The 26,085-nt window shown below is 63.5% G+C and overlaps 3 protein-coding genes across 6 annotated transcripts in view; 2 read left to right on the top strand and 1 right to left on the bottom strand.

Annotated features, from left to right (window-relative positions):
* The window catches only part of PITPNM3 (PITPNM family member 3), a 58,177-nt gene extending 46,950 nt beyond the window's left edge, over nt 1–11,227 (top strand). The window contains exons 15-20 of one of the 4 annotated variants that reach the window (XM_059380919.1): nt 1,177–1,293; nt 1,554–1,702; nt 1,943–2,092; nt 3,848–4,031; nt 6,108–6,236; nt 7,334–11,227. In XM_059380919.1, the coding sequence (XP_059236902.1) occupies nt 1,177–1,293; nt 1,554–1,702; nt 1,943–2,092; nt 3,848–4,031; nt 6,108–6,236; nt 7,334–7,636 (1,032 nt within the window). In that variant the 3' untranslated portion in view covers nt 7,637–11,227. Of the gene's footprint in view, nt 1–1,176; nt 1,294–1,553; nt 1,703–1,927; nt 2,093–3,847; nt 4,032–6,107; nt 6,237–7,333 lie in introns of all 4 variants that reach the window. The other 3 variants (XM_059380918.1, XM_059380920.1, XM_059380921.1) reach the window with 3 other exon arrangements.
* Nucleotides 11,228–11,397: 170 nt separating this feature from the next.
* PIMREG (PICALM interacting mitotic regulator) lies at nt 11,398–15,634 on the bottom strand. The gene is made up of 5 exons (XM_059381134.1): nt 15,576–15,634; nt 14,744–15,072; nt 13,371–13,630; nt 12,820–12,915; nt 11,398–12,356 (listed from the first exon to the last, which is right to left on the bottom strand). Exons 2-5 carry the CDS (start codon nt 15,035–15,037, stop codon nt 12,314–12,316), a joined length of 693 nt encoding a protein of 230 aa, XP_059237117.1. The 5' UTR covers nt 15,038–15,072; nt 15,576–15,634; the 3' UTR covers nt 11,398–12,313.
* A 2,369-nt stretch (nt 15,635–18,003) lies between these two features.
* AIPL1 (aryl hydrocarbon receptor interacting protein like 1) overlaps nt 18,004–26,085 on the top strand; it is a 15,458-nt gene continuing 7,376 nt past the window's right edge. The window contains exons 1-5 of the mRNA XM_059378598.1: nt 18,004–18,443; nt 19,500–19,657; nt 20,210–20,389; nt 25,042–25,230; nt 25,869–26,045. Of these exons, the coding sequence (XP_059234581.1) occupies nt 19,562–19,657; nt 20,210–20,389; nt 25,042–25,230; nt 25,869–26,045 (642 nt within the window). The 5' untranslated portion in view covers nt 18,004–18,443; nt 19,500–19,561. The remainder of the gene's footprint in view (nt 18,444–19,499; nt 19,658–20,209; nt 20,390–25,041; nt 25,231–25,868; nt 26,046–26,085) is intronic.

Here is a 26,085-nt window from a genome sequence, read left to right as displayed (position 1 = left end):
TGGGGCTCCTCCTTCATCTGCTGGAAGCAATGCTGTCAGCCTTCGGCAGATACAAGTTCTCACTCTGGGGGTGCAGACCCGGCAGGGAAGGGCGGCTCGGAGCGGCAGCTGCTATCTGTCTGTGGGAGGAGCCGGCGAGCTCCTCCGAGAAGGCTGCACGGTTTTGCACCCTGTGGGGTGGGGGGCAGCGATAAGGGGTCCCGCCACCCTGGCAAGTGCACGTGGGGTCTCCTGGTGGCGTGGCTCTGCGTTCCCCGGTGACAGGCAATACGGGCATCTTCCATGGTTTATTTGCATGATCAACTCTTCACCCTTGAGAGTTCTTGGGGGGGGGCTGTGGCGACTGTGTCTAGGTCAGGATCCTGACTGCTTCCTCCCTGTGTGCCCAGCGCCCAGCTCAGGGACCCATGCCCTCGAGGGGCCTGTGCTGAATCACATGCAGGGGCTTCTTGTCGAGGTGCTGGGGCTGGGCTGGCCTTTAGGCCACGCATATTTGGGGCACCGGGGTGAGCCGCGGCTGGGCCGGGAGCAGCGGGACGCGTGCCAGAAGGTTCACGCGGGGTCAGCTGAGGATCGGGACTGCATCCCGGGCGCGACAAGTCCACGGTGCTTTCCAAACAGGGTTGGAGGGGAGCCCAGGCAGGTGTGGGGAGAGCGCTGGAGGGGGACGGTCACTGGCTTGAGGGATTCAGGTCTCGGAGCGAGGCCGAGCGTGGTGGGTGGGAGGGAGGCCTCGGAGCCGTGGGGTGAGCAGAAGCCACAAGTGCAAGGACAGAGGTGGCGGGAGGTCACAGACGAGATGACTCGGTGTCTAGGAGGCCCCAGAGCATGGTGCAGGCTCCCGCGGCCTCCTCATGCCATGGCCTTCTCACGCGCTCCCTCCACTCTGGCCCATCCCCCCGTCCCAGTAAATGGCTGCGGGATGTGAGCCAGGACCCGGGAAGGAGGACAGTCAGGGGACCGGCTGCTGCTGTGCAGGACGGTCAGGAGCAGAGCAAGCTCATCTGTCCCTGGAGACAGCATTGGAGTCCATGGGCCCGTTTCTTGAGGATCCCATGGAACCCGGCTCAGAAGGTCTGCCAGGAAGGCGTGGTGCAGCAAGAACACGCCCCTGCCTGTCCCAGGGGCAGTGTCGGGAAGAAGCCAGCCCCGGCTGAGCCCGCTCTGTTCTTCCAGAATGTGACTGCGAACCACCGGGCCAACGACGTGATCGCGGCCGAAGATGGCCCCCAGGTCCTGGTGGGGCGCTTCATGTACGGGCCCCTTGACATGGTGGCCCTGACCGGAGAGAAGGTACGGGGTCCACGCTGCCCCTTGTAGGCCGCATGTGGCAGGAGGGGCAGAGGCTGGCGGGGGCGGGGGTTGCTTACTGCCTGTAGCGGGGAGGTGGGAGCCAGGAGAAGATCTCAGAGGGGAGCCAGGGGAAGGCGGGTCCTCGGTGGGTCTGAGAGGCAGGCAGGGCACTAGGCGGAGAGGGCAGTGGGAGGAGAGCTCCCTGGCAGGGCCCTCCCCATCCCGGTCTTCAGGGAGTCCCCACCCTCTGCCGTGGGCAGGTGGACATCCTGGTGATGGCAGAGCCATCCTCGGGCCGCTGGGTGCACCTGGACACCGAGATCACCAACGGCAGTGGCCGGATCACATACAGCGTGCCGCGGCCCCGGCGCCTGGGAGTTGGGGTCTACCCCGTGAAGATGGTTGTCAGGTGAGACGCCAGCTCATCCCCATGGCCCTGCCAGCTGGGCCGTCTGGAAGTGGAAGCCTCGGGGCGCCTTCCTGCGGGCCCGTGACTGTCCGTGGGGAGAGAGGACAGACGGGGCCGCCAGCCAGCTTCCTTCTGACCCCGGCCCCAGACTGAGCTCTGACCCCAGCTGCAGGCTGACCTCGGGCCTCAGGCTAACAGCTGACTCGGACGCACGGCTGACCGCAGGCAGGTGCCTTGTAGGGGCGACCAGACTTTTGCGACGAGCTACCTCACGGTACTGCCCCGGGGCATGGAGTGCGTGGTGTTCAGCATCGACGGGTCCTTCGCAGCCAGCGTGTCCATCATGGGAAGTGACCCCAAGGTCCGGCCAGGCGCAGTGGACGTCGTCCGGTGAGTGCTCCCTCCCCGCAAGGGGGGTGTCCTGCCGTCGGGGCTGTAGCCCGCAGCCCGGGGAGACAACCGCATGTTCTCTGGGCCGGGAAGTCCTGGTCTCAGGGACTCAGGGTCCCCTGGAAACGCCCTGCCGCTCACGGACCCCAGCTCCCCGCTCCCTCGCTGCGTCCGCCCATCCCTGCAGAGGGTCAGGCCCGGCCTCCGGGCTTCCAATCCCAGACACGATCAGAGTATTTGGGCGAGAAAGGGTTCTGCGTTTAGCAGCCAAACGTAACCGTTCACCTTTCTGTTTCTCCTGGTTCCGTGGGCTGCCCGGGCTCTGCCGGGATGTTGTCACATGTCCCCGTGACTTGCAGCCAGGTGGCTGTCTGGGCTGGGGTCCCACATGGCTTCTGTACTCACGTGAGCTCCTGTTCCTTGGTGGGGCTCGCTTACTGTCTGTCCACGTGGCTGCCCCCTGTGGCTGGTCTCCTCAGCACCAAGGGGGAAGCTACAAGCCTTCTTATGCCCAGCCTTGGGAGTCACGGTGACCTTCCCACTGTGGTCTGTGGGTTGTATGCAGTGGCGGGTCCACCCAGACTCACGGGGCAGGGACCACGTGCAGGTACGCATGTGGGACATGCGGCTCCCTGGGGGCTGCCTCTCAAGCCCAGCAAACGCACGGCTCCAAGCGAAGTCAACAGTGGACACTCTCCTGCTGGGCTGATGCTTCTTGGGAAGCTGGGAAGGCTTCCTGGAGAAGGGGGCCCTGAAAGGCAGGGGTATGCGGAGGAGAGGAGGAGAGGAAGCCACGGAGGCTGCCCAGGGGACGGGTCAGCCACAGAGCCCAAGGCTTATGGGCCACAGCGCTGCCTGTGTGTGGCTGTGGGGGATGGACGCTTCGGGGCAGAACGCTGGGGGTCCCAGGTGTGCAGAGGAGGGAGACCTTTGGACACGACACGGGGAGCCAACAGAGCAGTGGAGATAGGTGTGTGAAGCCACATTAAGTATAGCCAGGTAGCTGCCCTGTGGCACACACCGCGTCGCGCACACCTCTCTAGGCGCATCTGGGACTGGTCCCTATCGGCCAAAGGACAGCCCTCTCAGGGCTGGGGCAGTGTCCACTCATTCCCCCACCGTACAGTTGGGCACCAGGGTCCTGGGGGACTGCCCAGGCTGGGCTGGAGTTGGGGTGCTGTGAGCGAGGGCAGAGAAGCCAGCTGAAGGGGAGGGGGGTCAGACCCTGCTGGAAGGAGATGAGGAGGGACGGGAAGGGGGGACATGGGGACAGCAGGGCAGGCAGAGCTGGCTTGTCTCTGTTAGGAAACGTGAGTGCCATCAGAGGCCCCTGGGAGAAGGGGACAGGAGCAGAGGGGGCAGCAGTGGGGGTCAGCTTGCTCGTGGGCATGTGGTGCCTGTGGGCCATCTGGGAGATGTCTGGCTCAGCTCCCTGTGACTTTGGAGTCCTTCCCCCTGGTTCTCATGGGGTCTCCTCAGAAGGGCTGTGGGGTGTGGTTGGGGGCGGCAGGGAGGCTGCAGGTTGCAGGAGGGACAGCAGGTGGGAGAGTGGGTAGGGGCTGGGGGCTGCAGGTGGGGGGTGGGGGGTGGGGGGCCTGGGGGCTGTAGGCGGGAGGGTGGGGGGGCTGGGGGCGCTGGGGGCCACAGGCTGGTGTGTAGGGGCTGCAGGTTGTGGGGTCTGGCCCGGGCAGAGGCAGGTGGGGAGTGTGGCGGTTGCAGGCTCCCGGGCTGGACCTGTGTGCCGTGCGCCCGCAGGCACTGGCAGGACCTGGGCTATCTGATTCTGTACATCACGGGCCGGCCGGACATGCAGAAGCAGCGGGTGGTGTCCTGGCTGTCCCAGCACAACTTTCCCCAGGGCATGATCTTCTTCTCCGATGGGCTGGTGCACGACCCCCTGCGGCAGAAGGCCATCTTCCTGCGTAACCTCGTGCAGGAGGTGAGTCCCTGCGGCTGGGCAGAGGCGAGGCCGGACCCGGACGCTGCCGCGCGCTCCTCCCCTCTGTCCTCTGCCTGCAGCCCGCGCCTGCATGCAGAGCGCATTTGTGAACCTCGCCGCGAGCCTGCACAGCTGGGTGCGGTGGGTGCTGTCCGCAGGGGCCCATGAGGACAGCCAGGCTCCCTGAGGCTCGGTGACTCGCCCACAATCCCAGAGTCCCACGATTCCACCTTTATCTCCTGCCCCCAAGCCTGAACTCTTGTCTCCGTGCGTGGTTGCTCATTCAGTGGACATCTCAGTGGCCACTTTGCTCCGTCGGGCCACTGAGCTCTGCTGTCCTTCCGGCACCGTGAGCCAGGGCGGTCCTCGTGGTGGGACTCCGGCCCCAGCACAGCATCCTCGGGGAGCTCCTTAGACAGGAGCACGCTCTGCCTCCGCCTCCTGCATCAGACACAGCACATGGGGCTCGTTCTGTAGTCGGAGAGACCCTGATGGAGAGCGACCCAGGGCTCAGGGTACCCACAGTCTTTGTCTGTGGGCCTGGACCTAAGAATGGTTTCTGTAGTTTTTAGTGGTTAGGGGGATATCCAAAGGGGGATCATGGTTCATGATGTGAGGAGGACGGGAAACACAGATTTCGGCGCCCGTGAACACCGTTGTAGTCAAGCCCGGCTGTGTCCCTTGCTTACACGGTGTTCACGCTGGGTGCAAGTGTGCAGAGCCTACGACACTATCTGAGCTTTCACAACCAAGTCTGCCAGTCCCTGATCAGAGGAAGAAAGACAGGTCAACTGACAGCCTCGTGGTCCGCCGTGAGCACAGGCCTCTCGGCAAGGAGGACGGACATGACTTTGCTGGGGAGGCGACACATTTTGAGCTGAGTCCTGAAGTGAGAATGTGAGTCTGCCGAAGAAACAGCCTGTGCAAAGGCACTGAGGTAGACAGAAGCCTGAGATGTTCTCAGGCTCGTGTGCACAGGGTCAGGCCCAGATCAAGCAGGACCGGAGGCCTGGAGGTCATCAGAGGCCTGAAGGTCATCAGGAGCCTGAATGTTGGAAGGCCTTGAAAACCTTGCAAACCAGGCTGACCATAAACTCTGCTGAGGGGAATGGGGAGCCATGGAAGGGTCGAAAGCTGGGCAGCGGCAGTGACTGAAGCATTGCAGAAAGTTCCCAGCACGGTCAGACAAATGAGAGGTGGGGAGGCCAACAACGGCGAGACTGACCCAAATCCAGGGGCTGGCCGTGGGGCTGAGAGAAAGGCAGGGACTGTCGGGGACTCTGGCAGGGGAAGGGTCAGGTCCCAGGGCTGGTTGGGTGGGGGTGTACTCCCTGCTGGCAAGTGCAGTGTGAGCAGGGGTGGGACTGGGCGGGGCATCCCTCCCCATGGAGGAAGCCCCTGGCTGGTTCACAGCTGGGGCACAGCTGGGGCACAGTCCTCCCCAGGGCTGGTGGTGGCCAGGGTGGGAGGTGGGACTCGGGCAGAGTTTTTCTGGGGAGCAGGAGGAGGCTGTGGCACCAGAACCGCGTGGTCCCCGAGCCCCTAGAAGTGAGAAGGTAGACCCTGGAGCAGTTCCGGGGATGGTGTGAGGCAGGATGAGGGGCCCCGGCCTGTGAGGGCTGAAGCTGTGAGTGACTGGGAGGAAAGGAGTGGGCGCGCCACGGGGATGGGACCTTCAGAGCCCCGAGAAGCCATTCTGGGTTCAGTGCCAGAGGCCACTGTCCTTGAAGAAGGCAGGGTGGAGGCCCAGGCAGTCGGTGGGCTTCCCCAGCGATGGTGGGACCAGAGTGGGGGCTCAAAGCGAGCAGTGTGAGGGTGGCCATCTCCAGGGGTGCCCAGACCCATAGCCGGTGGACACTGCAGTCCGGGCTCCTGTGGACGGCACAGGTTGTGGGTCGGGGGCCAGACAACACGGGCCTCCAGTCCTGGCCCCGTGTCCCCTGACGCCCCGTCCAGTGGGGTCCGCAGGCGCTGGGGTCCCGACTTCCCCTGCAGCTGGCCTGGGGTACAGGGCGGGGCGGGACGGGCGGCTACTGCAGGGGCTCGTGGGGTGAAGCGGCCAGGCCTGTGTTTCAGTGTTTCATCAGAATCAGCGCGGCCTACGGCTCCACCAAGGACATCTCGGTCTATAGTGTGCTGGGGTTGCCGCCCTCCCAGATCTTCATCGTGGGCCGGCCGGCCAAGAAGTACCAGACCCAGTGCCAGGTGGGGCTGCTGGGCGGGCCTGCGGGAGCACGGGGGCCGGGGGGCAGCGTAGGCGGCTAATGCTTCTCTCTGGTCCGTAGCCCTTCATTCGTTCCCCCCCGCGCTAGTGGGTACGTGCCCTGGACCAGGCGCCGTGTGGGGCGCAGGGGGTGGACTCAGGTGTCCTCTCATCCAGTCCAGCGGGGTAGAGGGAACATAAAGGCCTAATGCCTGACTAGGAGCACGGGGTGGTAGCCCCCCCAGGGAGGAACAGCTAAGACGGGGGCAGGGTTGGTTTTCGGGAGTTTGAAGAACTTGTCCAGGAAAGGCCTGGGGTCCGAGGAGCACTGGCGGCAGAGGTCGCGGATGACAGCTGGAGCCCCAGCTTCTGGGGTTGGGGGCAGGGCCTGGCTTACAGCCTCTTCCTGGCGTGGGTCAGCAGGCAGGTGCTGCCCTCCCAGGGACTGAGAGCAGGAGGAGGAGGGGATTGAAGGGAAGGTGATGATCCCCTGGAACGTAGGGTGTGAGGGCGACCAGCAGATGTGGGCCAGAGACAGCGCCCCCAGGGTGGGACCCGGGTTAGAGGCGGTGCCCCGCCCAGAGGGGGAACCGAGGCGGGCTTCTCTGGCTCGGATGCACACACCTGTCCTGGGGCTTGCCCCATGCAGATTCGGACTCTGGAGGCCCGGTGGGGTGGAGACTCTGCCTGCTACGGTCCTGCAGCTGCTGCTGGTCTGGGGAGCTGGGGTCTGAGGACCCAGTGCGGGGGTGGGCAAGAAGGCCACTGTGGGGGCCAAGACCTGATGGAGGTTTGTGGGGTAGGGACTGGGTGATGGGACAGCCTTGCATTTGGGGGATTCAGTGGCAAGTGACAAGAACGGGGGCTTCCCCCCGACCCTGATCAAGAATCCAGAGGTCTGGTGTGCCCCACGGGTACAGATGGAAGGGCTCAAAGATCCAAGGCCTGGCAGGGAGCTGTGCGCGGTGGTGAGCTCCCTGTTCCCGCCAGGCTCCACGGGGAAGCTGGAGACCATGCTAGGGCTGTGAGGGGCCACACTGGTGGGGGCAGCATGGGGCCACTCCCGCCTGACGCCTGTCCCCCTCGCCCGCCCCTGCAGTTTCTGAGCGAGGGCTACGCTGTGCACCTGGCGGCGCTGGAGGCCGGCCACCGCTCGCGCCCCAAGAAGAACAACTCGCGAATGGTCCTGCGCAAGGGCAGCTTTGGCCTGCACGCCCAGCCCGAGTTCCTGCGCAAGCGGAACCACCTGCGCCGCACCATGTCCGTGCAGCAGCCCGACCCGCCCGCCAACCCCAAGCCTGAGCGGGCGCAGAGCCAGCCCGAGTCCGACAAGGACCATGAGCGGCCCCTGGCTGCGCTCAGCTGGGCACGTGGGCCCCCCAAGTTCGAGTCGGTGCCCTGAAGGCCAGGCTGTGTGCAGAGCAGGGGGGCCCTGCCGGCTGCCCGTGGGCTGGGAGGAGCTGCTGCTCCCCGAGACGGGCCTTTTCCTGCTTTTTCCCTCCCGTGTCTGTCCAGCAGTGTCCAACAAGAGCGGGGAGGGACCCTGCCGTGCCCGGGGGGGCTCCCCGGGCCACGAGGGGGAGATCCCAGGGTCTGTGTGCAGCCCCAGCTGCCTCCCTGTGCGGTGCGGTGACCGCAAGCCCAGGTCAGGGCTGCTGTGGGTGTGATCCTGGGGAGTGGGCCTGCCTGGAGCAGGAGGGCTGGACGGAGTTGACCATCCTGCTGGGTTCCTAAGGCTTTGGAGGTGCCGGGCAGGGAGGGGAGAAGCCCCCAGACCGGGGACCAGTGGCCCCTGGCAGGCACGGCTTTCTGGCTGTCTGCTGGAGGGGTGAGCGGCATTGGCGCCATCCTTCTTGTCGTATCCTGGGTCCCCGTCTTGGGCCTCCTGGCTTTCCTGGGGCCAAGTGGCCACTTTCTGGGAGTGAGAGGATATCCCCTGGGTCCTCCTGTGTTTGCAATGTCTGTCCAGGGCCTTGGGGGGTCGGGGTCTGGTGCTGACGGTCTGTCCTCCTGCGGCTGTCCATTGTCTCCGTCTTGTCCTCGGTATTGTTACCATTCTCCTGTGGCCCATGAGGACAGTCATTCCTCTTCCCAGGGCCCTGCCTGGCGCCCTCCCCTATGAGGCTGCAGCCATGAGCTCAGCCATGAGCTCTGGCCCAGCTGGGCTGGCTGTGAGACCTGGAGCCCACTGCTCGCCCTCTCTGGGCCTGCCTTCCATATGGGATTGGGTGGGTCTCCTTGCTGAGACTGGTGCGGGTTTCTGATTCCTGGGCTGTCTTGCCCTTGGAGCTACACAAAGCCTGGTGTAGCTGCACGCAGCCTGAGGGTGGCTCTAGGGGCCCCTTGCGGGCACGGAGCGCCCCACCAGTTCACAGGAAGCCCCTGGGAGGGGGATGGGGACGGGAAACTGGGAAGGGCTCCCTGCACCACGGGGTAGCTTGCTTTCCACTGCTGCCCAAACCATGTGTCCCAGGAACAGGGACATTGCCCCAAGGGCAGTGATCTGACTCGCCCTTCCCACCTCTGCTCAGACTGATTCTCACTCTTGGCTCCTGGAGGGCACAGAGCTGAGACCCAGGCATTCTGGGGGTTCATGTGATTTTGGCTCAAACTGTTGTATTCTCTTTGCTTCCGCCTGCCACTCCGCTGGGTTTGGTGCCCTCATCCTCCTGGCTCATCCCATGAGGTTGGCAGGGCTTGGCTCCCAGAGTGCGGTGCCCCTCAGAGCCTGCCCAAGGCATCCTGCTGCGAGCCCCTGCAGGGGGCCTGGGTCTCCTGCACCCCAGCTGCTGTCCCCCTGGGCGGCCATGGCCTGCTTCGGGGCCCCCTCTGGCTGCCCCAGAGCTGGCTCAGCTCCTCCAGACAGGGCTGCGCCCCTGCCGGGCTGCCCCGGAGCCTAGACATCTGTGTCCGCCGCAGGCACCCACGTGGGCCCCGTGTTGCTTCCGCTCGGCGTCTACCTCTTACAGCTCCCTCGTGGCCGGCGTTCTCCCCGACAGCGGCTGCTGGCGGGGAGAGCTGGCACTGACCTGTGAATTGCAGAGCAAAGCAAGCCTTCTTCTGGGGCCGGAGGGGGCCGGGCTCCCATCTCCCATCCTGCACGCTCCTGGACGCGATTCTCTTCCAGCGCAGCAGATGCGCGCGCCCCACCTGCAGGGTGTCCTCCCCCGCCCGCCCCACCTGCGGGCAGCTCCCGCTCTGGCCCTGCCGCCCGGTGGTCCGCGGGGGCCACTCCTCCGTCCACATTCCATCCGTGGGGCACTCCGCGAGGCCGCAGCGCGCGCGCACAGCCGCTTCCACCGTTTCCAGAACATGCGATGCCGCACCGCGGGCGTCCCCTTCGCGGAACTACTGATGTGGGTGATAACAGTCTTTCGGGGGAGCTTGGCCTTCTCTGCCTTGCCACCCCCGGGCTGGAAGCCAGAGAGATGGAGACAGAGACCGCGCCAGGACCCCGCAGGGAACCTGCATCCCGTGAGCGGGGCTTCGCAGCCTGGTCTGGAGCTGGGGTCGGGGACCGGGCAGGAGGCCACCCCCCTCCTGTCCCGAGCTCGGAGGACTCGCGCAGGCGATGCTGAAGCCGGGCTCAGGCGCAGTGGGGTTCTGCGCGGGAGCCCCCCAGCCCCGCTTTCCCGGCGACTGCAGCCCACACGCACCCCGTGGATCAGTGGCCTGTTCTGTAGCGTCCGTCCACTCCAGTCGGAGAGAAACAAAGCACCCCGTGGTGCTGTTGTCTGGACGGGGGCCCTGCCTCTCCCCGGAGCCGTTCGCGACCCCGGTGTGGCTGCTTTCCAGAGAACCCTTCCAGTTCCCGGTGCGCCCGCTCCCGGGGGGCCGGTCGCCCCTCTTCCGGCCTGACCAAAGCTCCTCGTCTTTCCTGTGGCATGTTTGTTCTTCCTGACCCGGGGGCTGTCCTTGCCGCAGCGCTGCCTGACGCCCTCCTCCGCCCTCTCCCTTCCGGTGGCGCGTGGTGCGCCCAGCCGGGCCGCTCTCGGGCATCCTGGGTTTTCTTCAGAAGTTCTCGCGACTCCTCCCTGAGGCTCCACAAAACACGTGTTTCAAGAAGCCGACTCTTCCGGAGTCCGGGTGAATGGCCTCCTGTCTGGGCGCGGGGTGGGGAAGAGCAGGTGTGGACCCCGCGTTCCGGGGGTGGCCGGGGCGTGGGCTCCCAGAAGCAGGGGGACGCTCGTCCTACCACCTGGGAGCCGAGTCTGCGCCCCCGACGTGGCCTGCAGGCGGAGTACGGCGCCCTTTTTAAAAAGAAAGTCAGACACCGGAGCTGGTGGTGGCAGGTGCCGAGATGGCGCTGGTTCTGCCTGGATGCCCCCGCCCAGCCTCTGTTCCCGCCCTGCCCGGGAGGGGAGTCCAGACCTCGGAGGAGCCTCGAGGCTTGACCCCGCCTTAAATAACCAATGTCCGGCATATTCCCGGGGTTTGGGTGCCACGTGCTCTGGAAACCTATTCTCTTCGGCTCCGCCAAAAGAAACCACCCCTCTCTCCCTCTCTCCTTCTAGGCTTGGGGGAACTTTTGTAAAAATCACAGCTAGGGTCAGGTCCCTGAGCAGCAGTGAGGCCTGGCCCGGTCCTGCTCTTGGGGCCAGGAGGGAAGGTGGAATCTGACCTCACCCTCCCTGGGACAAAGAGTGGCCGGTGACAACAAGGAGGGGCAGGAGAGGAGCAGCCTGCTCACGGGGACCCCCACCCTGGGACCCCACTATCCAGTTTCTATTTGTTTACTCCGCGGGGGGTGGCCTGTCTGTTCCTCAGTGTTACCTGTGCGGGATGGTTCTGTGCTGACAACGGTTTCTCCCACTCCTCATGGCTGCCTTGTACAAAATCCGTTGGAGAACATGTAAAATACCAGATTTCTAACCAGACCCATGCCTAGCACTATGGAGTTCAACGATTTTTACAAACTGGTCTTGATTTTGATGTGAGCTGGTTTTTAACTCTCGAATGTTGTCACTGAAATAAAAACCTGATTTGCCTTTAAGGTGTTCTTCGTCCTGAGCAAAGCTGAGGGGACCTTTTCTGTTCCTCGTTCCCCGTCCCCCGAGCTGGGGGCCGGTGGCTTTGCCTGGGGAGGATGAGGGGAGCCCAGCCCAGCCCAGCTGCCCCAAGTGGGGTGTGCGTGTGCGACACAGAGAACAGATGTCACAGAGGCAGAGTCTTTATTATGAAAAAGCATCATTATCTCCAAAGAAGTCAACTGATAGGTTTTTTTTTTTTTTGAGTAAAATGACAAAGCAGATTTCTTAAATAATTTGCCGACAGCAGAAATGGCCACTGACCAGTGCTCCCCTCCCTGCCACTCATGGTACCCTGTGCTGAGGATAAATAGGGATCTGCGGGCCCAGGGGCTCGGGGGAGGGGATGGCACGGGGACGGGAGCCAGGGTCCCTGGAACTGGGCAGTCCAGGGGCTGATTCCTCAAAGGTCTGCCTTCTGGGTGCACAGCTCAGGGCCCCCCGGGACCTCTGCTACCCGGGCTTCCCATTGTAGACACAGCCATGAAGTGTGGGGTGAGTTTCCAAGCCCAAAAGGGGAGGTGAGTGAACCACCCCAGCCTCTCCCCACGTGACTCTCAGGCTGGGGTGGGCGGTCAAGGACAGAATCAGATGTGGCCAGGGCAGGAGCAGGGGCCCCTCCAGCAGCCTCCACCGGGGTCCTTGTTAGCAGTGGCCCCAGGCCATCCTCTGGAGCTCGGGGGGACACATGGATCCCGGTGTGAGGGCACGGTGGTCAGATGTGGCTCGCTTCCCACAATACATAGTTCCCTTCATCCCCCCTCTGTGCTCAGAGCGGGGAAGTATGGGCGCCATGGTCATCCCCCCAGAACCAGGAGCTGGAAGGTGGCCGGTATGCTCGGCTACTGATGTGGTCTGTGAGGTCAGTGGCTCTGGCTCCAGGCAGGCGGGAAGCCTCGCACACTCCCGGCTCTGCTGAGCCCATCAGCTCTGTGGGTTTTTCCAGAAAAGGCTCTGTTCGAGCACTTGTTTGTGCGTGAGGAGGAGAAGGGGAGGAGGAGGAGAACCCAGGGAAGATGTCTGGGAGGAAGGCATTGTCTGCAGGCACGTCCTCAGTCACGGATGAGAGAAACGGTCATGTCCGTCATGTCGCCGCTGGAGATGGGAGGGCGGGAGGGACAGAGGCCGATGGGGCCGCCGGCTCGGGAGGGGACCTCCTGCCACATACCCGAGCTGGCTGGGCCCCACCCAGGAGCCCATCATGGCCATTGTATGAATGGGGGACTGGCCCCAAGCTGGGGCAGCTGCAGATCCAAGACTTGCCTCCAGGGCCCTGAGCAGACAGACCAGAAATGCCACCGTGGCCACAGAGCTCTTCCCAATTCCACGGGCAGGCAGGAGAGGGAAGCCATGGGGAATGTTGGAGGAAGGGTGGGTCTTTCCTGGCCTGGGGGGGGGTTCCAGGTGATGGACAAACATGGCACCAGGGCCTTACGTGTTTTGTTCCCCTCATGTTAGAGAGGAGCAGAGGGAGCTCCAGCAAGGGGCAGGGGTAGGCCAGGGTCACACAGCAGGATAGATCAAGGGGCAGAGAGGTCCCCCAGAAATGCTGGCTCACCTCTCTTCTGCCACAATGGCCTCATCTAGCTCTTGGGACAGCTGCTGGAGATGCTGAAGTCCTGCTCCCACAGGCTCTAGGTCACTGTCAGACTCGCTGAAAGAGGGAGAAGCCGTGCCGGTGACCCGTGGGAAGCTGAAACGAGCCCCTCCCGAGCTGCCCTGGACCGGGGCGATGTCCAGGGGGCTGGGAACACCTTGTCCCAGACCCTCCCCACAAGGAGCGACACAGGCGCAGCTTAGAGCACCTGGCAGAGAACAGAGGCTCGAGGCCCAGGTCAAGGGCAGGTGACCTTGCAGACAGGTCAGCCCTGCTGTTGCCCCCATGGAAACGGAGCCTCAGCCTCCAGCTACCGTCTGGACTTGCTTCGGGCTCATGGGATACTCCTATCTTGACGGATAGGGAAACTGAGGGCCTGGAGGACCTCCCGAGGCCTCAGGCTGGCAGGGGGTGGGGGTGCCGAACGCGGCTGCTGGCAGCTCCAGGTGCCCCTGGCAGCCACAAGAGGGGGCTCAGCTCATGTTGGGGGGCCCCAGCACTGCCCCTCTTACCTGGGGGAGCAGAGGGGCTCTGTGGAGGAGTAGGGGCTGCGGAGGGCAGCCTCCCTCCTGGACCGCCGCAGGGGGTAGGTGCGTGGGCCCCCACGGGCAGAGAGCCGGAGACCGTCCCTCTCCCATGGGTCCAGGGCCACGTAGGCAGGGGCAGCTCCGGACAGCCGGGGGCCCTTCTGTGCCCCTCTCCTCCTCCTCCTGGCTGTCACCTGGGTCTCCACCAGCCACTTGGTGCCACTGTGGCAGGACTCCTGGATTCTCTGTGGCGGGTGCAGGGATAGGTGAGCTTGGCTATGGCCAAGGGGCGCTCTCCGAGAGCCGCGACAGCACCTCCCGCCCCGCGGCCTGCCAGCAGGCACAGACACCAGCAGCTCAGGGGCCTGGGGGAGGGGCGTGGACGAACCCCTGGGAAATGGGTCCCGATCTGCCGCAGTCATGGGGAGTGAGTCCCCATTGACCCAAGTCCCTTCCCGGACCCGTAACGCCCCTGACTCTTCCAACAAAGCCCAGAGACTGGGCCTGCCACCGCCACCCCGCGGACTAGCCCCTGGTCTCACCCAGCAGTTCACGCTGCACCTTGGGCCAGCTGACAGGACCCAAGGGCCGTCTGGGGCTCCTCACTGCCTACAGCAGCAAGCCCGAGTTCCAGGGTCTCTCGGACCCGCCTGGCTCCTCTCCACCAGAACATCTGCCCCAGCAAAGCCAGAGGCCGGAGGTCAGAACAAGACCCGTGTTCCGTAGGGCAGGTGGTGTGGCCGAGGGCTGACCATCTCATTTCGTGTCTCCAAGCCCCGGGGGAAAAATCCGTGCTGGGGCTCCTACAGACCAGACTTACACTTGGCTCAGGACCTCTCAGTGGAAGGTCTGGGGATTTCGGGTCCCCAATCAGACCCCAAGGAGAGGTCCGGCCCCATTCTCTCCTTGGGGGTGGGTCCATCCTCACGGCTTCTGTCCCTCCTGGGTGACACCTTCCCTCATTTTGGGTCCCTCATTGGGACCCAAAAATGTGTCCCAAGGAACACATCCTTGTTTCCAAGGATGTGTTCCCATCCTTGCTCTCCACCCTCTGGCCACACCCAAGCTTCCCCCCAGCTCTGGAGAGGGACTCACACTATGTTGCTTGCCCTCCCGCTGCCCCTCTCCTGGGTGGTTCTGTGGTCACCTCCAGAAGCTTCCTGTTTGGTGTCCCCCATTACGCCCTTGCCTGTCACCCCACCACAACGCAGCTCTGGCCTCTTGCCAATGTGGGGCTTGGTTCCTCTGGACTGCGCACCTGTCCTCATCGGCTCTGCCTCCTCATAGGGGCCCTTGGAGGCAGCTGTCTGATGCCACAGAAGCCTGAGCTAAGGGACAGGTAATGCCACCGGCCTTACCTGGGACACGGCACCCAGGGCGCTCTTAGCAGAGCGAGCCGCAGCCTGGAGGCCCTGCTGCCCTGGCCTGGGGCTTTCCAGGCGTTTCCAGGAGGGCCCTGGCCCGAGGTTGAGGCTGACGGCTCTCAGCGGCAGCCTCCTCTGCAAGTGTCTGCACAGGGAGCCCAGGGTCCCGCCAGAGGTCTCCGGATGGCCAGCCACAGGCCGCGGCCCGTCCTCCTCCTCCAGCTGTTCCTGGTCCTGGAGCGGTGTCCGGCGCACTGAGGTCCCCACGCCCGGCCACTTGGAAGCCATCTGCCTGGCCAAGAGATTGTTCAGCCCACCAGATCCTGGGGGGAGGTCAAAAGGGAGGTCAGCACGGCAGCCCCTTACCCTCCCGGGGCCCCACAGACACGAGGCAGCTGGGGCTGGGTGTGGAGGCCCCTGGCAGCTGTGGGAGCGGGAAGGAGGGTGCGTCCTGGAAGAGAGGTCAGAGGCGCAGAGGAGGGCGGAGGATGGGCAGGCCGCTCCGCCCGTCCTGCGGTCCCTGCCTGCCACTGTCCACAGCACCCTTCTTCCATCCAGCCTCCTTTCGGCTCTCCGCCGCAAGCGGGGAAGCAGGACCGGCCCTCGCCGACCTCCCTGCGTCGGAGCCGCGTCCGACGCCCTTTGGCAAGCTCGCGGGGGCCCGGGGCGCTCCAGCCGCGCAGCGCCCCCGCCCCCCCCCCCCCATCCCCGGTCTGCGTCTCGCAGCCCCCGACGGCCCTGCATGCGCGCCCGTCCTGCCCGGATCCCCCCGCCCCGTCCGGTCCCGTGGGGACGGAAGCGCCGCCGAGCCCCGGGCCGCACTCACCCGACAGCCCCCCGCGCCCCCCGCACGCCCCGCCGGCCGCTCTGCGCCCACCCCGCCGGTTTGAATCTCCGCGCGGGTCCGCCCTCGGCCCGTCCTCGCCGCTGACTGGCTGCGTCCGCGCAGCGCGGCCGCGCCCGGAATCCAATTGGACCCCGCGCTCGCGGCGGGGCTGCTGCCCTCCGATTGGCTGGCCGCCGGGTTCCCGCGGGAGGGGGCGCAGCCGGGGGCCGCCCCTTTGTCTGCGCGGTCTGGGGTCCGCGGGGGGCGGTGTCTGCCCGGAGCGCTCGCGGCTGCCCGCTCCCGCGTGGGTGTGTCCGTCTCCATCCCTTGCCCTGTGTTCCCCAAACGTGCCCCCGCACTCTGGACCTGGGAGATCCTGGAGGAGGGGCCAGAGCAGCGTACCCCCACCCCCTCGCCCTCCTCCAGTCCAGTCCCCCTCAGGGCGAGTCCTCCCCCAACCCCTGCAACCGCACAAGCTCCAAAACTCGGCCTTTGGGAAGCTCCTCCCTCTTTCCCGCGACCCCGGGGCCAGGCCGCGTCCCCCGCACCAGGCTTCCTCGCTGCGAGCTTCACCGCCCCCCCCCACCCCCTAGCTCTGTCCCGGGCCGTGCAGCGCGCCCCATCTCTGGCCGGTCTCCGTCGGCTCCCCAGCCCTTCCGCGTAGCTCGACCCTGGGCCGCGACAGAGCTGGGTCTCCCAGGCCTAGGCTCAGGAACCTTCCTCCCCGCAGCGGGGGATGGAGGGATGAGGGAGCCGCGCGCCACAGGAGCTGGTGTGCCCGCCCAGCCCTTCTGTGACGACCTCGCTGGACCCTCAGGGCAGCCTAGGAGTAAATGAGGAAACTGAGGCCAGGCGAGGTTAGGTGGGCCCCAGTGGCCCTCAGGGGACCAGGGTCCATGCGCCGCTCCTCAGATCTAGCCTGTGGGGAGAGACAGGGCATCCGTGAACCGAAGAAACAATAATCAAAGAAAATGACAGTGAAGGCCCCCTGGGTCGCGTCGTTTACAGCTGGAACCTTCAGAATGAGCTAAGGGAGCCCAGAACGTATTTGAGCATGTGGGGGGAGACTCCTGGCACCGAGGGGCCAGTGCCCACGGTCAGACACCCAGCTCCCAGATGTGTGAGACTCAAGTTTCTGGAAACGAGTGGGACTCTGAGCGGTGGGCTGGGATGTTCTGCTTTGCTGTTTCTTTGTCTGACCACGGCTCTTCCTGTCCCTGCCTTCCTCACGTGGAGGCTGAGCTGTGGCCTGTTGGGGACAGGCGTGTGGATGGCATTAGGGGATTGGATTCCGGCCTTTCCCCAAGGACACAGGAGGGGGAAGGCGAGTGCCCTTATTCTCTGGAAAACTAAGCTGGGTGTGGGAGGGAGTCACTGAAGGAACACAGTCTCAGCTTGGCTGGGCTGCTCCCTTCTGTGTCCGGCCGTCAGAGGACAGTCTGCGCTGGCCCAGCCCTGACCCGGGCCAAGTGTGTTTCCTGCCCTGCCGCCCAAGGAGGAGCTATTTTTACTCGCATTTGGATGACAGCACAGATTTCTGAGGCTGAAGTGTCTGGCCGGACACAGGAGCACAGAGTCAGCGGGAACCGAAAAGTTGGGTGTCCGGCTTTGCATCCCAAATGCCCAATCTTTGATCACAGGACTTCCTCAGGGTCAGACGTGAATGGAGGGATGTTTGGCCAGGCCCCCCTGCCCATGTGGGGCTTTGCATCCCCTCCCTCAGAACGTCCCCATCCCCACCAGCCCAGGGGAAAGGACGGCAGAGTCTATGACAATGAGGGTGAGGAGGAGGAGGAATGAGGAATTTTCTGAATGAGAGACTCCTCCCTTGCCGGGAGCAGAGCCAGCCAGGCAGGGGGGGAATTGTATGCCTGGGGGGGCTGCCTCCTAGTGGAGCGGTGGCAGGGACGGGGGCAAAGCCATTCCTAGGCAGGGGCTTTCTGGGGTCCAGCCCCAGAAAGGAGGACGGAGGAGGAGGAGGGGCCCCAGCCCTGCCCCGTCCTGGCGGCCGCCCTGGCCAACAGCAGAATTTCCTGCTAGTTCCCATGACCCCCTGGAATGGCCGGTGCTGGAAGAAGCAGACCTACGCTGGGCCAGATGCTGCAAGGGAGGCGTCCTTGGGGTGAGGAAGGCGGCGAAGGGGTGTGGGGAACCCCACGTGAGCAAGGGCAGGGTAGACTCCCTCAGCACGCTGCGGTTTAGCAGAGGAGCTCAGGGACAAGATGCAGGGTGGAGGGGGTGGCGAGGCTTTCCTCAGCCGGGGCCTGCCAAGGGCAGTGTCGGGGACCCGGCACCGCCCATTTCCAGGACCAAGGAAGGTGGCTGGCGGACTGAGGGCCTACCACCCTGGGGTCGGGTGGCTAGGGGCAGGGGGTGGCTCCACTGGCCTGGGGGGGGGGGGGGGGGGGGGCTGGGGCATGTCCTGAGGGGAGCAGAGAGCCTTTGATGGGTTTTAAGAGGGGTGGGGTTATTAGGGTTGCCTTTTCCCGAAATCCATTAGGAGGTTAGTCTGGGGCTAACCGTGGCTGGGGGCCTGTCGGGACGCTGTGGCCTGAGCACGTCCTTCTTCTGGTCTCGGCTTCAACAAACACCCCCAAACCCCACTCCTGCTCCTCTGCACCGGGGGCCCAGATCTATGCCTTCTACCCCACACCCACACCCCAACTCCGTGCCTCTCTGCCCTCCGGAGCCGAGCGACCGATCACGGGTAACAGTGAGAAGCCAGCCGTCCCTGGCAGGGAGTCCAGCACGATGAACACAGACAGAGCCAACAGCCATGCCGCCGCTGTGGGGGAGCAGCCAGCACTGCCGGGACCCCGGAAGCAGCCCTTCACTCCTGGGTCCTCTCTCCCTCCCGCAGTGTCCATGGTAATCGCGTTATTTCCCTCTAAGCATCCGTCTTGCTTCCTGTGCGTTCAGACCCCTCTGCATGGCTGTGTGGACAGAGAAGGACCCCAGGACCCCTGCTCCCAGAGAGGGCCAGACGGGAGCCCTAGAGGGTCTGAGCACCCTGGGAGGGGCCTAGGGGTCTGATCCGGCCGCCCCGGTCTGGGCTTAGGGGCTCGGGCTTGGCCTCTATGTCAGTGGCTCTTTGTGGGAGACTTTGGGGGGGATCTGGAGAGGTGGATCTCCCCATTTTGGCGGGGCAGGTGGAGTTAAGGAGGGTGGCAGACACCCAAGGCCACAGGTCACGAAATGAGAAGTGTGGTCAGGGGCTCTATGTGGCTCCTGATAATCCAGTGTCCCTTCCCGCTGGGGTCACAGAAAGGAAGGACCCTGGGAACCCGAGCTCCCATTGACCACAAGGTGGCGCCAAATACCACGCCTTCAGGCCACCTGTCCCTTCAGGCCACCTGTCCCTTTGATTCCCGAACTCGATCCCAGGTGCAGGGACTGCAGGGCTCCCCGAGCACAGGGGTGAGGGATGAGACCCTCCACCCTGAGAGAGAGAGCCCTGCTCCCCACATTCAGAACCTGGAGTGGGGGCTGCAGCGGGGCTGGGGGCACCCTTAACTCCCCAAACTTGTCCCTTCTCTCACCTGGTTTTAGAAGCCCCCAGGCACGAAACCTGCTCCCCACCCCCACCCCGCATCACATCCTCTCCTGCACAGTGTCTGGGGGGAGAGGAGCAAGAAACAGGAGAGGGGGGAGGCAGGGACTGTAGCGACCACAGGACCTTGGCATGGACGCCGGGACGTGGAGGGGCTTCGGGCTCCCCTGCTGTTCCCCTTTGCTGGGCTGAGGCCTCTCTCCTGCTACACCCCTCCCCATCTTCTCTGAGAACTTTCTGGCCTCTTTCTTTCTTCTTGGGATGGGAGAAAACCCTTGGTGGCTGGCCGGTGGGGGCCTCACCTCCCCCTGCGGAGTAGGGAGGAGGCACTGCCTGCCCGGCTTACTCCTGGCTCACACCTGCCCCGGGGGCAGGGTCAATCCCCAGGTCTGGGTGTCTTCCTCCCGGGAGATTACTGAGCCTGAGCCCGGGAGCCATGGAGGCCGCTCTGCTCCTGAACGTGGAGGGCGTCAAGAAAACCATCCTACACGGAGGGACTGGGGAGCTCCCAAACTTCATCACGGGGTCCCGGGTGAGTGGACCTGGTCTCCTGGCACCAGAAGGGGGCTCCCTGACTGCCGCCTTCTGCATTCCCGCTGTGCCTCTTTCCGCTCTGCCAAAGCAGGGCGAGGAGGGCCCTTCCCAGGATTATCAGCCCCGAGCACCTGGGAAGCTCAGAAACGGCGCCCACTCGCCGGACGTCTGTGATGCTGGCAAATTAAACTCTGGCATGGGCTGGGGGAAGGGCTTTGGGAGTTTTCTGATGCTCAGTGTAGAGTGGAGCCCTCAGGGTTCACAGTGTTGTCTCCAAATGTCTGGTGGGCTTCCCTGGATGACGGAGTGGCGGGGTCTGTGGCCTCAGATCTAGGGCTTCTGTAAGCTGAGCTCTGAGGTCCCGCACAGCTGCCAGGCAGCGGGATAGCCAGTGGCTTGGAGCCCTTGGTGCGGGGGTTAGGGCAGGCAGCACAGGGTCGCTATGGGGTCCCGGCATCTGGATGGGGTGCGGTGTGCTGAGCCCAGAGGATAGCCCCGCGAGTGACGGTGGGAGTTTTGTCTGAGACCAGGGTCCCCTCCTGCTGACCAGGTGATCTTCCATTTTCGCACCACGAAATGCGACGAGGACCGGACAGTGATTGACGACAGCAAGCGTGTGGGCCACCCCATGCACATCATCATCGGGAACATGTTCAAGCTGGAGGTCTGGGAAGTGCTGCTGACGTCCATGCGGGTCGGCGAGGTGGCCGAGTTCTGGTGTGACGCCATCGTGAGTAGCCCACACCCGCCCGTGCGGTCCGCGCCTCCAGCAGCCTCGTCCCCGCTCTGCGGGGCAAAGTGGGGTGAAAACGAAACCCTGCATCCCTTCCTCTGCCTCTGAGCCCACGGAGGAGGGTCACCCCAGACCACAAGCCCCCAGAGTGGCCGTCAGTGGTGTGGTCGCCTGGGGGCGGGGTGGGATAGGGCACCAGGACGGCGCCCCACACACGGTTACTGGGTCCTGGGGACTTTTGGTCACTGGTCACTTTCCTGCCCTTCTGCCTGTGCCTGCGAGCCATGTAAAATTATTCTCAAGTCTGTGACCCTCCTGGGATCGCCTCCTTGTTCTGTAGCCCAGATAGAAATGGCAAGACTCACTTTTTTTTTTTTAAAGATTTTTTATTTATTCGTTTGAGAGAGACACAGCCAGAGAGCACAAGCAGGAGGAACAGCAGTGGGAGAGGGAGAAGCAGACTCCCCGCTGAGCAGGGAGCCCCACTTGGGGCTTGAGCCCAGCACCCTGGGACCATGACCTGAGCTGAAGGCAGGCGCCCAACCCACAGAGCCACCCAGGCGCCCCCAAGACTCACGGATGTTTAAACAAACATTTCTTTCTTTCCTTTTTAAAGATTTTATTTATTTATTTGACAGAGAGAGAGAGAGAGAGAGAGATCACAAGCAGGCAGAGAGGCAGGCAGGGGTAGGGGGAAGCAGGCTCCCTGCTGAGCAGAGAGCCCAATCTGGGGCTCGATCCCAGGACCCTGAGATCATGACCTGAGCTGAAGGCAGAGGTTTTAACCCACTGAGCCACCCAGGCGCCCCTAAGCAAACATTTCTTATGGAAACTTTCAAGCATATACAAAAATCGACAGAAAGCCCAGAGACGTCCCAAGCCCATCCCCCACGCAGCCCCCACTGGACCCCAGCCAGGCTTGCCTCATCCCCCCACCTACTCTCCCTCATCCCACACAGCTAAGCCACGCTCCAGACTCCCTACATTACAGCTGCAAAGACAACTCTGTATCTGTAAAAAGGGCATTAAAGTAACATCACCTCAGTGTCATTATTACGTCTTTTGAAAACCCCCGTAATTCCTTCAGGCCGATGGTCTCTGGTACTGTCCACATTTCTCTAGCTTAGTGGCTGGCTTATTCCAATGTCGACCCAAACACAGTCCATGCACAGGGGCTCCCCACATTCTAGAAAGCTGGTGGATTTCCATGGGACCGTCTTCCATGTTCCTCTGTCCCCACAGTTTCTAGAAATTGTTCTGCCAGCTTCCCCCTGGGCACGCGGTCCACTGGCCTCTCGCGCTGGGAGTCTCTTCTCACCGTGATCGGCCGACCGGCTCAGATGTCGCGGGCCTGACCCAGCCATTGCCGGGCTCCCCCTTGTCTTTCACCCAACGGGCGCACCAGCCCTTGATGGCGGCCCCTCTGACCCATCACGTCTTCGGGGCCGCTGACTCTTTGAAGGAGCAATTTGGGAGAGAGAGAGATTGAGATCTGAGTTTGAGCTCTGTGGCCCCGGGGAAGCCCTTTCTCCCTGGGACACTCTGTGTCACTAATCTCTAATGAAACCCGGTGCCGGGGGCCGGTTGGGGGGACTACGGGACGTGGTGGCTGCTCGGACTGGACAAGTCGTAATGGAGGAGTGCTGACAGAATTTTAGATGCTGATGAGGAAGCACCGGGGCAGAGACGGGGAGTGACTTGCTCAGGGTCGGGGTGGGGTCCCCAGTTGGTCCCCTCCCTGCTCGTGGCAGGGTCTGCAGGTCACAGCACGAGTCAGGCTGCAGAGCCACCTCTGCCACTAGGGGCACCCGCCGCCTCGTCCCTCATTTCTTGGCTCACTGGGCAGACACGGACTCTGCCCACCAGTGCCTCTGCTGGTCTTGGTCCTGGTGCTTAGAAAGCTGGTCAAAACGTTTTATTCTTAACTGCCTGGGTCTTCAGAAAAATGGGCTTCCTCACGGCTTCAGATGGTTTAATATCCATCGGCTTTGCTCGGTGCGGATGCTCTGTAGCTTTTAGACCCACGTGCCCCGGTCATGCCGGCCATCGTGCCGCGGCCCAGTAGACGAGGCTTGGCCACCAGCGAGGCCCTGCCCCCGCAGGATGCATGGTCACCACGCGGGAGGGCTGAGTGCATGGAGAGCTGCCAAGGAAGCCTGGGCTGGCCGATGGATGTGTTGTCTTGGCCGCGTCACAGGAGGGCACTGCCCATCTTGCTGAGCCAAGGAAGCCTGGGCTGGCCGATGGATGTGTTGTCTTGGCCGCGTCACAGGAGGGCACTGCCCATCTTGCTGAGCACCCACCCATCGTGCGTGTGCCCGGCTGCCAATCTATCTGAAAACATTCACTGGGGACCAGATTTGGACTCTGCTGTGTGTTAGGAACGAAACGCTAAGTGCTTCCCTCAAGGAACCTCAGTTCTTGGAGGAAGAACATATACTTGAACTCTCTCGATACGGGGCAGCCAGCCCCATGGCATGATTAAGGGAAGGCAGACTGCTTCAGGGCCTGGGAGATGGGCAACTAGTGCTTTACGGTCTTGGGGGAAAGTCTCCAAAATGACCTTGAACTGGGTATTGAAGGATGAATAGGAGTTCACCAGGTCTGCGTGTAGAGAGCAGGTGGCATCCAGGCCAGGAAGTGCAAAAAGGTTTGGCAGGCTTAATTAGGTTGGCCCCTCCAGAGGCTCCTGTCCATTTAAGAATCCAAGTGTTGGAAAGACGCAGGCAACCGTCAGTGGAATGATCATACTAGGAGGGACTGGCCTTCCCCCGAGCAGCATTGCTTGTCACTCCCTGCAGACCCTCCCCCGGCCAGTCCTCTCTGTATCAGTCTGAAGAGGAAGAGGCCCCCTCTCTCCCTCCCTGCCCCTAGGGAGGGAGGCAGGGCCGGTCTGGGGCCAGGAGCTTCTGCCCTGCCCCCAGGCAGGACGTTGGTCTCCATGTGGGATTTTTATGCCGGTGCCCAGGACCGTGAGGCCACGGGTTGCAAACTAAAATTCCACGAGGGGCCCGGAGCTCTGGCTGTCTGCGGATCGTCTGCCTCATCCAAAGGGGCAGCTGGTCCTCAGCTCCGCCTGGATGGTCACCTGGTGAGCGCCCCCGATATTTGAATGTTGGTTAACTAGTTGATAACAGCTCCGCAAGGTGAGTGATCAGACAAAACCAGTCTGCGAGCTGAGTATGGCCCATGGCCCAGAGTTTGCGGGCTCTCCTATAGCGACAGATCCATAGGCAGGAGACTCGGTGTGGGGGTCCAAGGGTCCAAGGGTCCCCTGCCTCCGTCACAGGCACGGTCTTGGTCCCCAGGGCCAGAGGTGAGCCCCATGGAGCCCCACGTGTGGCTCTGGCTGGTCTGCGGGCCCCAGCCAGGCAAGCTGTCTTCAGGACTGGCACAGAGCTGGGACTCCTATCTTCCTTGCTCCCTCCCTCCCAGGACCTGCCACCCCGCTGGGCGCGGGACTCGGGGACCCTCTTCAGGCCTTTCTCCTCCTTCCTGGATATTTTCCAGCTCCTGGTGGCACCCCCAGCCACAGTGCTGCCCTTGGTGGGGGGAGACTCTGCTGGTGCTAGGGTATGCATGTCAAGGGGCAGAGTTTCTACCGGAGGTCCTGCCCAGGCAGCCACCTGGCCCTGGGGCCCAGTTGCTCAGTGCACTTGCTGGGATGCAGGACCTGGTGCTGCCTGGAGCAACAGCTGCTCCTGGGGCCTCTTTGGGCCTTAGGTCAGCCTTGATCCCAGGGGAATTAACTACCATCTGGCCTTCTTGTCACAAAGGAGCCTCAGCAGGGCATTCTGGGCTAATCCTGGCTGGTGGGGGCTGGGCTGGCTGACCTTCACCCCCACACTGGTGACTCGGAGGACAGGCTGAATTGTTTCTGTCCCTTCAGTCCTTGGAGCTGCCACGAGGGTGTCTGAGATGGGCCGTTTCTGGACTTTCCCAGCAGAGGGGGGCTCTCAGGGACCGCTCACAGGCGGCTGAGGCTCAAGGGGCTGGTTTTCTCAGCCCTCCTCCTCCTTGAGGGTGGCAAGCCCCGTGCCCAGTGCAGGGAGAGGCTGGGGCGAGCGGGGCCTACCCCTGTGTCTCCTCTAACTCCCCTCAGCTCCATGACCACAGGTGCGGCCAAGGGGGCTGGAGCTCAGACAGGCGCCCAGGCTCCCTGCTAATCAGCAGCCCCCTGGGGATGCCAGGTCGGCCCTCTGGCCCCTGGGGCCGGCCTTTCCCTCCTCCCCACACTTCCCTCCCTGCAGGTCACCCACGCATGGGCTCAGGTCTCCCCGGGGGAGAAATGGGTCGGGGCTGAGCACGAGGGCCAGGAAAGGTGAGAGCGTGCCCGCTGAAACCGGGCGTGAACCGGCCTGTGTCGTTTCATTGCTGGGTGACCTTTCGCAACTGGCTTCATGCCTCTGGGCTCCAGTCTCCCACCTGTGGAGTGGGGATAAGGGCCTCCCTTGCTGGGGCCTGTGGAAGGAGCTGACAGAAGGAGCTGGGAGAGCGCTTGGCCTGGAACACAGTGCACCACAGTCCTTCCGGGGGGCCTGTTGGGGGCAAACAGCAGCAACAACCCCAGGCCGGTGAGGCTGTAGCAGGACTCAGAGTGGGGGCTCTGAGCACGCAGGCCAGATGCCATCCGCCGTCTTTCCCCCCAGCACACAGGGGTCTACCCCATCCTGTCCCGGAGCCTGCGGCAGGTGGCGGAGGGCAAGGACCCCACGGAGTGGCACGTACACACGTGTGGGCTGGCCAACATGTTCGCCTACCACACGCTGGGCTACGAGGACCTGGACGAGCTACAGAAGGAGCCACAGCCTCTGATCTTCGTGATAGAGCTGCTGCAGGTGCGCTCTGGGGGTGGCAGGGGCAGAGGGCTGTCCCAGCCTCAGAGAGCACGCGGTGTGGGGAGCCTCCCCTCCCTGGTCCCGGGCATCAATGCCTTCTCTCTAGAGCATGAGAGGGCTTCTAAACCACTGCCGCATTTGTGAGGTGGTGGGAGAGGGTCTGGCCTGGGTTAGGACTCGGGTTATGGCCAAGAATGAGGTTCAGCCCGACGGCTACATGGGTGAACAAATAAGGGAATGGTGTCAACAATAGGGCCTTTGCGGGCCTTGCTAGGACAGTTGTGCGGTTTGTGCACTGCACAAGGGCCTTATTCTAAGGTGTTCATTTTAGACCTCATAGATCTGAACTTTCATGACAGCAATTTTCCCAGCAGGTGGCAATAACGTGTCTTGTTCTAGCCAAGTGAGTATGGAGACCGCCTTCTGAATATTGGAAGTCCAGTGTTGACAAGGGCTGTCTGTCTGTAACTTGCATAAAGGTGTTGATTTAGGGCGGGCTCAGCTGGTGGCTTCTGTCCCCTATGCACATGCATGTGACCAGCAAGCATGCTTGCAGAGAAGGCAGAGGAGGCAGGTCCCCAGCTGCGGGGGCGCAGGTCCCCCGGTCCCCGCCTCACCCCCCTGCGCTGTCCGGCCAGGTGGAGGCCCCGAGCGAGTACCAGCGGGAGACGTGGAGCCTGAACAACCAGGAGAAGATGCAGGCGGTGCCCATCCTCCACGGAGAAGGGAACCGGCTCTTCAAACTGGGCCGCTACGACGAAGCCTCCAGCAAGTACCAGGAAGCCATCGTCTGCCTGAGGAACCTGCAGACCAAGGTGGGGAGCTGCCCGCGCAGCCGGAGCTGGGGGGGGGGGG

Source organism: Mustela nigripes, chromosome 16, assembly GCF_022355385.1.
Source record: "Mustela nigripes isolate SB6536 chromosome 16, MUSNIG.SB6536, whole genome shotgun sequence".
In the NCBI taxonomy this organism is placed as follows: Eukaryota; Metazoa; Chordata; class Mammalia; order Carnivora; family Mustelidae; genus Mustela; species Mustela nigripes.
This window is presented reverse-complemented; position numbering and strand designations above follow the sequence as displayed.